Below are 16095 nucleotides of genomic sequence, written 5' to 3' on the forward strand. Positions count from 1 at the left end.
ACCTCTGTAGTGGCAGAAGCATGCTGAGAGGAAGATTTGGTTCACGGAAGATGGGATGTCACAGGGACACCAGCACAGCTGCTGGCAGTCTTGGAATTACATCGCTCGGTGGCGTTCATTGTGATTGTACTCAGTTCTCCACTTGCCAGAGCTTTGTGAGCAGATCTCTGTTCCAGAAAATACCCTGGTGTGACCTATAGCATGGATGAGAATGAGCCCACCTGGGCTGAAATGTGCCACTTATTTTGTCCTGCCCAAAGCCTGCTTGTGAGTCTGCTGTTACTCATAGAGAAAAATGTCACTTCTTCCCAAAAGGAGGTTTACTACTGCAGTGGTAATATTAGGTATTTCCTGTGTATATAAAGATGTCATTCATATTTTTTTGCTCATCCAAGTAGCTAGTGAAAGCTTCCTCTTCACTTGCATGAAGTAGACAGTGTCAGCTTCAAGATTTTAGTCTCCAGAGGGAAGGAACTTTTTTACTAGAGGGCTGGGACTTGCAGGCAGTGGGAGAACTGGTGAGACTTCCCTGGTGTGCTGGCAAGAACACGGTGTGCCGGGGGTGAGCAGCACAGCTGTGGTGATGTTTGGTGCCAGCAAAATGCCTGGTGTTTATTCTGGCGTTCATTAAACTGCTGTGTGGTAAGGGGCTGTCAAATGTTGGGACTGGTGCATTCAACTTTGAATTCACTTCAGAGCAGAGGAGTACACAGCTGGGAGAGTTGATTGGACATAACAGAGGGAATTTCCAGGAACAAGGCATAGCTAGAAGTAGGTCTCTTTTTATCAACTTAAAACACTACCTTTTTTTTTTTTTTCATATAGGGTGGACCTAAGCCTCATTTCCCTTGACGTAAAACATCAGGATACTCTATAGAGAATAATACTTCCCGTTTTATCTGGAAGACGTTAAAAGATAAGGTGTAGTGCTGTATTGACACACAGTAGTTAATGGCATTCCCTTTCTCCTGGCTCAGTTTTGGTTCCAGGACCTTTGAAGTCCAGCAGTGAAGGATGCAGTGTCTGTGTGCCTGCTGGCTGTGCTGCTGCTGAATTCAGGGTGGATCCAGCCTCCCAAAGGCAGGAGGTGATTCGTTTCATTCCTTTCCTTCCAGAGCCAGAGGGTTTCCCTGCGGGTTGGTTCCACTGGATGTACTTGGCAAGGATGAAGAGGTTCTTGCATTGATAAGCACAGCATGCTTATCAATGCTCTGACTCAAGATGCCTTTCCCTCAAGCACTTAAGACCCACATTCACATGGTAATAGGTGTGTGGGACTGGACTTTCTTCACTTGAGGGAAGAGAAAGAAAGTTTCCTACCACTAACTTGAGTAGTTCCTCAAAAATTCAATCAATTCCTTTCATTTTAATGATTTTCCTTTGAGTTGCAGGTTGAAAAGAATTGAATGCTTGGAGAACATGCCCTGGCACATATCTATTTCTTAGGAGTGGACCCTTTCCTTGCCTCTGTGGTTTCTGTTAAAAAATCTTAGTGAGGTGGCTTAGAATCACACAAGGGCTGAGGGAAATACGTTCCACCTTTTTAGAAAAGCTGTATGTAGCTAAATTATCTTCGTTTATAGCTGCTACTCAAAGCAACGTGTGTGTATTTGAGATTATAATATTTTGTCCCTTAGGACAAAAATAAAGGAATTTATTTCCAAAAAATGTAGAATTACTAAACAAAGTGCCAGAATCCAACCTCTTTGGATAGTAAGGGCTGTATTTTTCACGTTATCTTTTTATGGTTTAATATGATATGCTGATTGGTAAACACATTCAAAAATATTGACCACGTATAAGGCGAAGTACATAAAGTGTGCTAAGCTATAAAGTGAACATTCAGAGTCAAGGGTGTGGCGCTTGAAGTGGCCTGTAACTTGTTTTTAAGCTAATAAAAAATACAGTAGATACAGTTACTGCTTGGAATTACTTAAATGTGTTCCCTTTTTTTTTTTTTTTTTTTTCAGTATAAATACCAAGCCCTCAGAACCATGGTTTTTAAAATAAAATACTGTATCTCTATATAAACCTCAGTAATTGTTAAAAATAACCTTCAGGGTGATTTTTTTAAAGATATTGGTATTTCAAAATATAGTGCTTTGAATTTGATTTCCATTCACTAAAATAAAGCACCTAAATTGTCATGTGAAATACATGTGTCTTACGTGATGTGATGACATCAGAGACTCATTTTTTAAAGGGAGTCAGTGACAAAATTTGTCACTGACAATGTTAAAATAGTTTATTATTTTTTTTAAATGCTTTATAACTATTATGTTTTAAATACTTGAAATAGCTGCACAACATTCTTACTATTCACATAATTTGTATGTTTCATATTGAACCAATCACTTTTGAATGATCTTGGTGCTCTTTTTTTTTTAGATTTTCTCTGTATTCACTGAATTCATTGAAGATACCAGACAGATTGTGAGACCAAAAAAGTAGAAAATTGACTACTTTTTAAAAAATCCCTGGGGATCTGGAGCTCGGTTCCAGGATGGTGTTTTATCAGCACACAGTATTTAGTAGACAGATGTGTTGCTTTCAGTCTTTCCCTGTTTTAAGTCAGAAACATCTTGTCCATTTAGATTTTGTAGGAGCTATGTGGCAGATTGCTGTATGTCACTTTAGCCACTAGGAGGTGGCCTAACACAAGCAAATATTTAACGCATCTGCATTTAGTGGATTCGTTTTGGTTTTTTTTTAGTGCAAGCCAGTTGGTCGTAACTTATTATTTCCTGTATTTAATTTATTCTATCACAGGCATGGAGAAGAAGGAGGAGGAACTAGAGCAGTTAAAAATGGATTGTGAACACTTCAGAGCCCGCCTGGAAGCAGCCCAGGCAGATTGCATGAGGGAGAAGAAGGTATATTTGTTGGTGGTATATTGATACCTGTGTTCTTGAGCTTTGAGAACAAGAGCAGTAGCGATCAATTTTCCATTTTCATGCCACATCATCAGCCTGGAAAACAGTCTGGGATTTCTATTCATGTAGTTAGATGATGAGTCAGCTACTTACCTAGAAGTTCATTACCATTTGATGCATTTTTCCCCAGTCGAAAGGGAAAAAGGTCAATATTATAACAAGATAAGATATGACAAGATACCAAAACAGTATTCAACATGTACGGATACAAGTACAGTGAGCAGGCGGTCTGCCACTTACATACATAACTCTTGCATAGCTGCATAGATCTCTCTAGCCTGTATATCCTGCGAGGTGCAGCTGTGTGGGGTTGTGTTCTGGGCTTCTTGGAAGGGTTCTTCCTGGTGTTAGGAGTGTTAAAAATCAATCATTATCATTTTGCCTCTATTAACATGCTGAAGTAAAACAATGGGTATTTGGGAAGATTGTGGTGCAGTTGGCATTGAAATGGTACTTTACAAAATCTTTTTTTTTTTTTTTCAATTCAATGTAACTATGACGTATTTTCAAAGAGAAAAACAGAAGATAATGTAAGCCACGCGATACAGAAAATGAAACTAGTTTCTTGTTTGGCTTGCTTGAAGCTGTGTACCTTTGTTTAGTTTTAATAGCCTTTCTCAGTGCACTTATTGATCCAACTGCCATGTACAGCTGCGAGTCAAAACAGAATTACAGTGCTCCTTTTGCTATGTCAATATTGTGCTTAGTGATTATAAGAGGAAAGTTGTTCACAATGAAGGAATAACCCAGACCATGACCTCTCAGACTGCAGATCTTCCGTGAAGCCTTTTGGATTCAAACAGGATCACACAGACCGGTGGCTTAATCTTTGAGAGGGATGCGTGAATCAGTGGTGATTATTTGCCTGTGCAAGTTCACTTCCTCGGAACTGTGAGCTGTCTCCTGTAGTCAGCAGAATCTCATCTTGTGGGGTTCTAGAGATAGCATCTGCCAGGTAGGGGGTTGCACAAAGGCAGATGAGTCTACAGAAATGACTTCATTTTTGAAAAATAAATAAGTGAAAAGATAAGACTTGCCGTTTTAGGGCATGTCTGTATGGAGAAGTCATTCTGGAATGAAGTTTGGTAGCCAGTGTGATGGAATAGCTGTCTATTTGTGTATTCCTTACTTCAAAAGAAGTATCTTCGGGAACAGCTATTTTGCAATAGCTACTTAGTTTTGCTGTGGTTAGTTGTATAAGCATCCAGGATGAAATCTCTCTAGTATTTCATGCTGCTTAGATATTAATGTTTAATGCTGTTGTAGCTACTCAATAAGTGGGCTCCAACTTTTATGCATGTTAATCTTACAGAACGAATGGGAGGTGGTGTAGGTCTGTGATTTCTTTTGGATGAAACTCCTAGTTCAAGCACGGATAGTTTACTTAGAGTAGCAGTTCTTGTGTTCCAGATCAAAGCACTTCTCGTCTTTGCTGTAGAGCAGTATACATCAGTTGTCTAAATAGCTCCTGTCGCATGCCACAAAAGTCTATTTGAGTGGATTGAGCTTATATACATTATGAAATCCTTTAGCTCTTTGGGATAAATGATGATGTTGTGTGTGTGATTTTTTGTTCCTGTTAATCACTTTGCACAGTGTGTTTCATTTGCTTGCTGTTCTGCTGTAGGCATCCTTGCATATAGTTCCTGAATTATTTTCTACGTATTTATCTCCTGAAGGAAAAGGAAGTGATACACTGAAACGATCATAAAGTAAATGCCTTTTCTGGTTGAGCAGTGCCCTTTTCTTAGGGGATCAGCAATCAACATTCCGTTTTCCAAAATTTCTTTGCAGCGTTGTGTCGCTGGTTAGGGAATTGCGCTGCTTTCTGAACCTGAGCAAAACTGGAAGTGCACATGTTATTCTTGGCTAATGCCTTCCTTGCCTTTTTGTAGTTAGGTACTGAAGTGCTGCTGTATTTGTGTGCCTTGACCATTTCCTGAAGATGGTGGTGTTGCACAGCACAGTGATAGCTTCGTGATGTGAACTCTCGGGAGTGCTGCTTCCAGCTAGGTTGTTTGCTTTTGCAGGCTCTATTTGTTTTCTTGGCTCTTGAACGGACTACTTTGTTTTCCTTGCTTTGTACCTTTGTTCTAGTGTTGCTTTCGATGTATTCAAAATTCTGGCATTTCTTGTGGTGGCTTTGCATCATTGCTGGGGGAATCTAGCTCTATGGTATGGCAGAGTTTTGTGTCTCAGCATTGTTATAGAGGAATTAAGAGTTAAGAGACTTTTCCTGGCACTTCATGCCTACAAAATCAACAGCAAGTGTCAGCCTTTTGCATGTATTGAATTATAAGGTGAGAGAGAGTCCAGAGAGAAAATACACACAGCAACCTGCTTCATAAATTTCATTTGAATTTTACAGACTACACTCTGTGTGTTCCATTAGCGGCATGATAAAGCAACTCAAATATATCTGTCAGATGTGATATAGGAGTCTAGGTAGGTAATAGATGACAAACAGAAGACAAGCAGCTTTGTACTGGTAAATACCATGCTACGTGCATTTGTAGATGAGTTTACCTTTCTGTTCTTTCCAAACCATTGAGGTGAACCCCTAAAATGACAAGATACTTATTTTAAAATCTCATTGGGAATACATGCTTGAAAGTTTTGTTGTGTTCGCTTACTTTCCAAAATGACATAGAAAAGATCCCTTCTCATTCCCCAGACTTCATCGTGATAACCAGAGGTATGGGGAAGGTTGGGTTGAGGAAGGTGTTTTCTGAGCTGAATCTGAAAATCACATACCCCCAGAATGGACAGAATGAGATGCGGCAGCTTCACTACCCCATGGCATTTTCTAGCAAGCCAGTGAGACATAGAGTCATACCAAATCTCATGGTATCTTCTGGCCAGCTTCCCATCGTATTGGAAGGAAGTACTGGCAAACTGAAACTGTGTCCTGGTTGTATTGAATTGCTCTGTGCTTTCTGCAAGCTCGCTCAGGTGATGGATACATGGTAGAGCATGGGCTTTTCTGGTCCTAAGCGTGAAAGGCACTCTAAACTTCAAACCTTAGGCTTGTTTTTGTAGGGACTCTGTCTCATTTTGCCACTGCTGTTCAGGAATGTGCCAGCTGAAAGAAGCTGGAAGAGACAACAGGATTTATCCCAGATAGCCAGCAACTCTGCCACATTGGCTAAGGCGGTCCATTTTGAAAAACAATCCAACTCTCTCTTCCTGTAAGATGTGCCCATTATCTTTCGTAAGGTGGCTGGAAAGGCTGACCTCTGAAATCCTGCCCTTTCTCGGAGACATGCAGCTATTTGCTCAGGAGTCGACTTTCCTATCAGGCTTCTCTAGGTGCCGCTCAGTCTGAGTGGGTCACTTGGGCTGACCTTGTGGACAGGCTTCTGGTTACTGTCAGCCTACATGATAGACACACGACTCGGATAGAGCTCAGGAGAGAAGGTCTGCATCTGCAACTGCTGTGAATTTCCCCCCCTTCTTTCATATATGGCCCTGATGATGTTTCATGTTCTGTCCTGTAGCCTAAAACACCTGGGCTGACAGAAAATGCAACCAAAATTTCCTTGTCCTGTTTCAGGAGAAACTAGACCTCCGGCAGCACCTGCATGAGGCTAAGCAGCAGCTCCTGCAGCAAGCAGAGTATTGCACAGAGATGGGTGCAGCGGTGTGCACCTTGCTGTGGGGTGTCTCCAGCAACGAGGAAGCTGTTAAAACCATCCTAGGAGGAGTAAGTATGGCAGGGGAACGCTTAGCAGTGGCGATGCTGTTGGGTATTTACAAGAAGTACCTTGCTCTGTAACATACTTTAATGTAGGGATATATCTCAGAAACTAATTGGACAGTAAAAATGTTTTCTGATTTGTATGTTTTGGGGGGGAAAATCCATTTTTATTTAAGAAGCGCTGGAGCTATTTAGCAATATGTAGCAGGCTGGGAATAAGTGCAGTAATTAAATTGCACGTTATCAAAGAAGGATTAACTGTTTTCCACCACACACAGTTAAATTGGAAGCAAGGCTACAGCTAGCACAACGTAAATGTCTTTGCAAGCTAACAATACTTGCACAAAAGACTTGTACTGTGCACAAGCAGCGGTTCCCATGCCAGCAGAAAGCTTGGAGGAGCCAATTCCATGGAAGAGAAGATACATCCATCAATTCTCAACTCCTTTAAATCTTCATCCTAATACAGTCTTTGTGCTAACTTAATTTCCAAGACTCGTGTAAATATTTAGAATGCCTAGCTGTTTCAAGTCTACTGAATCTCATTAAATGATGAACATGGACAGGTATTTTATTAAATGCAAATAAACACAAAGCAACCCAACAGTTAAAGACAAAGGTAATATTACAGCCAACACAAGTTCACTACCACGTGCAGCTGATGGAATTAGGAGGGATTGGAAGAACAAGGCTGACAAAAATACAATTTTCAGTCTTGTCATAGCCAGCACGAGAGGAACTTCTACTGAAGCTGAGTGAACTGATGCCACAGTTTCTTCTGTCTTGATTTTTCAGCAACATGGTGAACATCTGAGTGAATAGTGTTAGTTCATTATAATTAGTGGTGAACTAATGTGCTTGTAAAAGCTTTTTCAGATCAGGCACACCAAAATGCAAGTATATCTTTGTATTGGGTATTAAAAAGCTGTACAGTGATACCTTTCATTGATAGCTTTTGGTGATTCAAGATACAAAATACAAAAAAACTGACAGGCAAGCAGGTGCTACAAAGCCTCCACATAGCAACAAAAACAGTATAAAACCACATCGCATATTTCGGGACAGTTTATAGCTGTAAGAGCAGACAATCGTCTGGTGACTCGCCATCATTACTTGACTTGAGAAATGGTACTGAAAGGTCACGCTTCCATCGAACAAAACACTAGTGCTGTAAATTACCACTTCTGTACAAGATGAGAGTAAAATTAGTGGAAGCCTTTTTGGAAGCAGTCTTAAATATCAAAATTAAATGGAATTGAGTAAAACCAAAATCGATACAGAGATGATTCGTGTAAGGCCTTACTATGAAGATGCCATACTTTTGTTCAGAAGTTTATTTGAAAGGCAAAATGCTTCTGCTGTAGTCATTCCTAGCAATCATTAGAGCCCACTGCACTTCTGCTCTTCTGGTGAAGGTCATAGCAAAATTTGTGGACATCATTTTCTTGTGTTGGTGCGCATAACATGATAAGAAAAGTGGCTGGGTTTGCACCAAGACTACTAGGAAAAACATAAAAGGATTGCATGGCATTGCATCGACGACAGATTACAGCTGACAGTGAGTCAGGTTATTAAGAGACGATGGAGATTTGTCATAAAAAGTTTTTGGTTTGAGTTATTTTTGGACAAGCTGTGATGCCTGTAGCATCTTCCCCCTTCCCCTGAGAAGGTGCTATGAACTACAAAAATGTATAAGAACATCAGGAATGCTTTCAAGCTATTGCTCATATTTAACTGTGTGGGGAAGGGTGGCATCAATTCAAGATAATTTCATGCCTTAGGGACCAATGTTCAGCTTTTTCAGTCATTGCACAGATACAGAAGTAGGTCTTTTGTACAGTTCTGTAACGCAGATTGACTGAAATGGTGTTTGTGACTAATAGAGCGTTCGTGTCCATATGGGTTAGGCAAAAACTTGAGCAGCAAATTTGAACTGTAGCACAAGTAGTTTGCAAGGCATTGGGTGAGAAATGCCAGGTGTTCCTACCCAGGCTCAACATTTCTAGAGCTTGGAGAAGCATCCAGAGAAGCAGCATGAGAGTTTTCAAGTATGCCTACCTGCATGTGCCAAAGATGAATTAATTCCCATGAGATTGTTCTAGATGTCTTTCCCAAAAAAAAACCTGCAGCTGAATATTCACTTCTCAGGGCTCTAATTTTGAAACAGAAACCGAAGGTTTGATTTCAGAATGGCAGCAGGGTTTACTTCAGCATGAGAAATTTTGGATCCTACGAAGTGGTTGGCTATTTCAGTTACCTGCTGTGGTGAAAACTGGCTTTGCGTTTTATGGCATGGTACCTGATGTTTTCATTCAGGGTTTCCTTGGCATGCCAAGGGCTCCTTACACCATCTGAGCTCAAGCACGTTAATGGCTGCTCTCAGAGCTGCCCTTATCTCCATGTCTGTGAGTGAGAGATTCTTCAGCTCCATGAAAGCACTGTCAAGCTGATTAGGCTGTGCAGAGTATGTAACATGTGCTGTTTATAAACCTGACTGGTTTCTGCCTCAGCTTCTCAGACCTCCCCGCTAGTTAAGGAATGGTTGTTTGGAAAGAAGAAGGCTCAGCAGAGAGGACACCAGTGGCACCTCAAGAGACTGACAAAAGATTTTGTTTGGGGTCTGTGCAACATACCAATTACTTGGTTTGCTTAGTACTCTTTTGTGTTTTCATGTGAATTCCCTTTTTTATAATAGCTGATACTAGTCTGCAGTAGTAGTCTCTCTTCCTTCACTTTATTTCATGTCTTCTGCTGCTTGAACTGTCATCACTGCTTATGTTAAAATGACCTTCTTTGAGGGACATTGCCCATATAAGTAGTTAAAGTACATCCAGACGAAGCAGAAGTGCATTCTTCTGCTCTCTTCCCCATGATCCCTTTATTCCTGTTCTTCGGGGACCACAATTTAATTTGTGAAGAAATGGAGTATTGGCTGACCTTGCCTTTTACTCCCTGTTGCTGGAATCACCCTGCAGGAACTGTATTGCTTTCCTCCCAAAAGACGTCTTTGATGTGGTCAATGTGGAGCAATGGAGGAATAAATGAACGGTATCAGTAGATTTGTACATATTGTGACGACAGTGGTCTTGATAAAATACTGAATTTCTCAGTCACTTTGAAAAATGAATAGATGTTCCGGAATTTCACAAAATGATCGTAATTTCTAGGCACTTTCTTGAACTGCCTGTCTGTTTTACTGGGTTGCTGCAGGAAATTACTAGAAGTTTCAGCTCTCTCCTGAAACAACTAGCAAAATTATTAAATGCACTGGGAAATCTGGGCTTCCTGTTAGGCTATTTTTTATTTTTTTTTTTACAAAAAACAGAATTCTCTGTGGGAAATAGTGTTTCAGCAATGTTTTACAGGTCAGAATTACTAAAAAACAGGAACGATTCTTTCAGTTCTTCTCTGTGGGTTCTGCCTGCCCCTCTGACAAGGCTCTTTGATCTGCTCTGAGCTTTGTGCTGGCCGGTCGGTTCTTCAGCTGAGACACCCCAAAACAGAGCAGTATTCCTGCTGAGGTCTTGTGCTGCCTGGGGAAGATTGCATCACATAATTATGGGCTGTACTTCTGACACTGCTGACCAAAATCCAACCTGTGACCCAGAAGAGACCTCAATTTCCTTTTCCAAGGAACTTCTGCGTAGTCACTTGTTCTCCAATCTGTATTGAGCAATTCATGAATCCTTTTAGGATCCAATCAAATGCTTATTTGCTGGGCATTTAATCCGTTTTCATAGGAAATTCATGTCAAACCACTAACTTAGGCAGCTGTCCAGTCTTCAGCTGGATAGGATGTTGACCCAAATGTCTGTTTTGAAATGTGAATATGAAACACCTCATGTGACTACTGCAAAGCAAAAAGCTACTGTCCTCAGTGTTGAGACTAAGCATTAGTTCTATTGTTTGGTACGTATTCCTGTGGGTTTAGAAGGTCAATACACAATAGTATAGTTTTACAAATAAATGTAGCATTGAGTAGTTTCCCATAGTCTCCTGAGGTAACGGTTTCTAATATTAGAGGATTAAACACATCACTTAGTGTGTACCTGCTGTTTTCCGCTGTCTTGTGAGGTGACTGGATGTCTTAGGAATATTGCAAAATGTCCAGTTGACTGTAGCATCTAATAATCATTGTTGCTGTAGTGTGCATAATCCTTTTTTTTCTCCTCCACACTTGCAGAGCAAAGCAGCAAAGTTTTTTACAATCACTGCACAGACTATGGAGAGCTTTGTGAAGTCATTAAGTGAAGACATGAAACAGCAGGATTTGGATTCTGATGAAAATCAGTTTGTGTTAGCTTTGGCAGGGATTGTAACAAGTGAGTTCATGTTCTCTCTCAAAATAGCATTCCGTAGGCACTGGGATTTTCCACATGCCATATAGGTACTGCAATAATTACAGCTTTTTGAAGTCGGTTATGTAGGATTTTGGTGACTTCCTATTCTTGTAAGGTTCTAAGAGATTTTGTCATTTGGCAGCTCTGTGAGAAGTTGCACTTTCTGTAGCATAGTTCAGGATTAGATGTATAAAAGCCATTCAGTTTTGAAATTCCTTAAACTTCTGTTCAATCTCAGGTAAAACAAGGGCCATTTTACCCGTCATGTATATTCACATTACTTTGTAAATGTCAAGCAGTACACTTTCTGAATCACCGGTAATTCTAACATTTTAGAGATGTTCTAATCTCAAATTAATTGCAGATGGTGCAGCCACCTCAAGGTATGTGTTCAGCATTTTGAAACTGTGAGAATTTTGTTGATGCCAGGTGGACTCTACCTTCACTGTCTTCTAGATCTCCCAATTCCATGGTGCTAAGAGAAGTAAAAGTTAACAAACCTAACTTCCTTAACTTCCATACTAAATATTTATTTTTAGAAGCCACACATCTGTCTTAGTTTGGCTGCCCTTGACTTGGAAGGCTATTAGAAATGGGGACGATATCTCAGCTGCGTTTTTGTGAAACAGTGCAGCTCTCAAAATGGCATCAGTTAATGTCATGATGTAAGGCAGATGAAACAATGGGTATTTATACAAGTAAGGGAATCATGCATTAACAGCTTTCTTGAACGTGTGATTTTAGGTGCCGTGGTTCCATTGAAGATTATAATAAAGCACAGGATGTGGCACATTGTGCCACTGTACCAAGGAAAGGTGTGATGCAGTTCTCTCCCATAGCCTCATTGGAGGAAAAAGACAAAAGAAATCATAGCAAAAGTAATGTCTGAACAAAGAAAACGTTTAAAGGCTTGGATGGGGAAGGATGGTGGTGTTCTGCCTGAGCAGGAATCACTGTGGTGGAACGAAATCTTGCCTCACTGAAGCTTATACAAATTTTTTCCAGTGAATTTGATAATGCCAAGATTTTTCTCTTTGTAATTTAGGAAAGGGGTTGCTGAAACTTCAGCATGATAAAGGTTGCTGGAAGATAACCTCTTGCATAGGAGGATGCCCTGAATTATGGGGCAAGTGTAAGGAAAAGCATTTCAGGAAAATATGTTTTGGAGCAGTAGTTGCCGGAAATGTTTTTGCCTTTTGGTTTGTGCATGAATATTGCAGAGAAATAGAAAAAGAACTTTTGAGTAGACTTTCACAAGCGTTTCAGTTGTGTACTGTGCCAGGCACATTGGACTGACTGATTGTAAAACAATCTGCAATCTCATTTTTGTAAAACGGAACCTATGATGATCAGCTCTGCTTCATTCCCACATTACTTGCAGATGTCAGCTCAGAACTGCTTAAATCCAACATTTTGTTTCATGATTCACTGTGTTACTATTAGGATACTGGCCACCCTGAATAAATATTTGAATTATCAAAGCAGGATTATGAAGGAGTTTAATCAGTATCATTTGCTGCTTCAGTATTTGCTATGTAGATGGTTATAATTTGAAGTTTATATAGATGCCATAGTTCATTCTTCACAGCTGACTTTTTTTTTAGTTGTCCTCATAATTAGCATAAACCTTTGTTCGAAACATGAATTTTTAGAGTAATGTTTTGTGTTCTCTCACAGATGTGGCTGCGCTGGCGTGTGGCCGTGAGTTCCTGGTTACTTCAAGTCGTGAATTGTTGGACACAATGGTGCACCTCCTGGGAGACATGAAGCCTGGACTCTGTACCAAATTCAAAGTGTATGGTGACTTTTTTTTTTTTCTTTCAAATGAAATCCATTACCTTACAGTGCAGATCACAGTGATTACAGCAGTCTTCCCACTCTTCCATTATTTCCTTTCATGGAGATCACAGAATCACAGACCGGTTTGGGTCAGAAGGGACCTTAAAGCCCACCTCGTTCCACCCCCCTGCCGTGTGCAGGGACACCTCCCCCCAGCCCAGGCTGCCCAAAGCCCCATCCAGCCTGGCCTTGAGCACCTCCAGGGATGGGGCACCCACAGCTTCTCTGGGCAGCCTGTGCCAGCGCCTCACCACCCTCTGAGTAATGAATTTCTTCCTAATATTTAAATCTGGTGGTGACATGAGAAATAATTGTTGGAAAACTGTTTTCACAGCAGCATTCCTTGCATATACACTAGGCTTGGCTGCAACGCTGGCTTCAACCAGGGTGTGTGTCTCTTTGAAAGTCTCTTAAGCACTGTAATATTGTAGGGATGAGCAGGGATACGCTCCTCTGGCTTACAAGGGGCTCATGTTTTGATAAGGAAGGTGTGAGGTCAAGCTTTAAATAATAACGGTGGGAAATGTGGACTCATACTTGTTCCTTTCCAATGTGAAGAAGACTGTAAAATTCGACATCTGCTTAGTGAAAAAATGTGGTTTGCTAAAAGCAAAAATTAGATTACTTTATCCTACTTTAATAGCCAGAAGCACCATGCACTTACATTTCTAAAAGGTTCTGCCTGTAAAGAGACCTTGTGATGCCAAGTTGTAAAGAAAAGACCTTAAGGCCATGTTACACTATTCAGACACTGGAAAAGTTGTACTTACCGCATGGTGGAGGAATGAAATAAACTGTTGGCTTTTTCTTTTTTCTCAGAGCTATTAAAAGCTGAGGATACGTGGCTTCAAATTTTAAGCATATGTTGCATTAGCTTGAATTCAGTGCTATGATAATGTTATCCAGTGTTTTACAAAGATAGAAATGTGTTTTTTTTTTCCCCTCTTACTCTGAACTTGTCATTTGATTAAAAAACAAGCAATCCAAAAACAATGCTGTATTGTGACATTACAGCAAATGCCAGAAATGAGATTTCTTCATGGCCTTGTCATGGAATGAAGGATCCTAATTTGCTCAAATGTTTTAGCACACAGTGTTTCTCCGTGTTTGTCTTTACATCTGTGCTCAGGTTTCCTTTTTGTCTACAAGCTCCCTATGTGTCTTGTTGGTGTTCAGTTCCTAAAACTCATTGCTAACGCTTACCTCTTCATTAGCCTTTCTGGAGATTTTCCACTCTCCCAGCCCAGCAAAGAAGGTTATTTTTTGGGGGGTTGTTTGTTTGTTTTTAAGTTGTTCACTGCACGTGAGATTTTTGGCTGCATGTTGATTCTAAATAACATTTTCCTAAGCAGACATGTCAGAAGAACTCTCTGCCATAAGGAACATAAGATATTCAAAAGGAAAGACAATCACAGGATAGATATGATAATTAACAGAAATTATAGTGAAATTTAAGAGTTATATATAGACAGACTCAGAGTCATCGTGAATTACATTTATATACACCCATACACACTCATATATACATACAGACAGACAGATTTTCTCAGCTATATCTCATAGATGGAAATGTCCATTATTGTGGAAAGGCAATGTGTTTCTCTTAAAACATCACCGTGGTGTTACATGGAAGGAAAACATCAACTTAAAATGTAAGCAATAAAAGAGAAAAATTGGCTTCATATTTTCAAGGGTGTGTTTGTTCTTTGCTCAGTTTTCTTGTTTTAAAATTCTTTGTTAGCTTATATTTTAAAAATATTTTTCTTTTCTGTGTGACAAATCAGGGGAAACTGAGTTAATTCTACACAGCAGTATCAAACACAAAGTAAACTGAAAAAGAATTCTCTTTTAGTTCTAGCAATCCCGTTTTACTTGTAACAGCATATAAATAAAACATTTAGAGAGAATAACTCATTTATTCCAGTACTGCTACGATATCCATTCTAGTCTATGAGCATGTAGTAGGTATAACCAAGACATCTATGTGAGTGCTAGGGCTGAAATCTCATGGGTTTCTTTGCCTTTCTGAAACAGTGGTGTTGAAAGATTATAGATTTTCTTTTCATTAGTATATGCTTTGTTCAACATTTTTAATTATTAGGCAGTCAATAACATTTACACAATTGTTTATATTGAATTGTTAAGAATCTTCAACTTTGCTTATGTGGTAATTGAAAGCAGACAGTGAAAAGATTTGGTTGTATGTACTAATCCCATGGATTATCAGTGAAAGAGAAAAGAGAAGGGACTTTAGCTGTGCTTTTAGTTCTAGATTTTAAAGAAAGCATTGACAGATACAGTAGTACATGACATTAATTAAGTTTAGCCTTGCCTAAGTGTGAAGACTACAAAGTACATAACTAAAAAAAACCTTTCAAGTTAACAAAAACCAGAAAGTATTGTTTATAAAGTAATTCTGTGCATCAGGTTTCCTTCAATAAGAATACGGATTTCGAAAAATATTTGTTGGAATGTGCAAGAGGTGAGGCTGGTTTGAAGTATCTGCAAAAGTTTCTACGTTGTGCCCACGTGAGCATGTTTAATTAGTAATAATATGCTACTACTTCTGGGCTAGCCATTTAACATTGGCTTCTGGTGTGGGTTAAGTCTTCCGCCACTCCAAACAGCAGCACTTTCCTGGATCACCACCACTACTCTGTCTCTTTCGTCTGCACAAAGCAAACAAGTAAGAGAAAAATACAAGCATAGCAGCATCTTTTTATGTCACGTTATTTCTAACTGCAAATGTCAAACAGGTTAATGATGAAAGACATTGCCAAGAGATGTTACCACTTTCCATTATAAGGGATTGTCTTTTTGATCACTTCCATTCTGGCTGATTATAGGTAATTACGACTGCTGTCCTTTGTCAGGGCTTGGATTCTCGAACCCAGCAGGAGCTGCAGGGGCCATATGAAAAGCAACATGTGGGCTTTACAAGCTGCAAATTCAGCTCCACAGCACCCTACGCTGCTTGTTGGTGGCCCCTGATGGAGCAGATTTAATTATCTACTATTCCTTCTAACTACTTAATAGCCTAGGTGATCAAACTGGTAATAGTGCAGCACATAATATAACTCACACCTCTTCCATTGCTGCCTGAACTGACTCGTGTTGCTTTCCACTCCTGCTGTCTGACGGTACTGTCAGAAATGGTGGTGGTGGCATAGTAACTTCAGGCATGGCCGCTTGTTTAACTACAGACATGAGGTGTGAAGTCCATGAGGAACAACATTATTTCCCTCTTGCTTGGAAATGGTGACAGTACAGTGGCAGGCAGGTTTAT

At 40.0% G+C, this 16095-nt stretch overlaps 1 protein-coding gene across 7 annotated transcripts in view; it reads left to right on the forward strand.

Annotated features, from left to right (window-relative positions):
- Positions 1-16095, forward strand: part of HSF2BP (heat shock transcription factor 2 binding protein) — a 30300-nt gene that overhangs the window by 4152 nt on the left and 10053 nt on the right. For 4 of the 7 annotated variants that reach the window (XM_084491796.1, XM_084491791.1, XM_084491790.1 and 1 more), the window contains 4 exons: positions 2770-2873; positions 6487-6636; positions 10814-10952; positions 12648-12765. In XM_084491796.1, the coding sequence (XP_084347922.1) occupies positions 2770-2873; positions 6487-6636; positions 10814-10952; positions 12648-12765 (511 nt within the window). Of the gene's footprint in view, positions 1-825; positions 922-971; positions 1088-2769; positions 2874-6486; positions 6637-10813; positions 10953-12647; positions 12766-16095 lie in introns of those variants that run through there. The other 3 variants (XM_084491793.1, XM_084491795.1, XM_084491792.1) reach the window with 3 other exon arrangements.

The sequence above is a fragment of the Aythya ferina genome (assembly GCF_964211825.1).
Source record: "Aythya ferina genome assembly, chromosome: 1".
In the NCBI taxonomy this organism is placed as follows: Eukaryota; Metazoa; Chordata; class Aves; order Anseriformes; family Anatidae; genus Aythya; species Aythya ferina.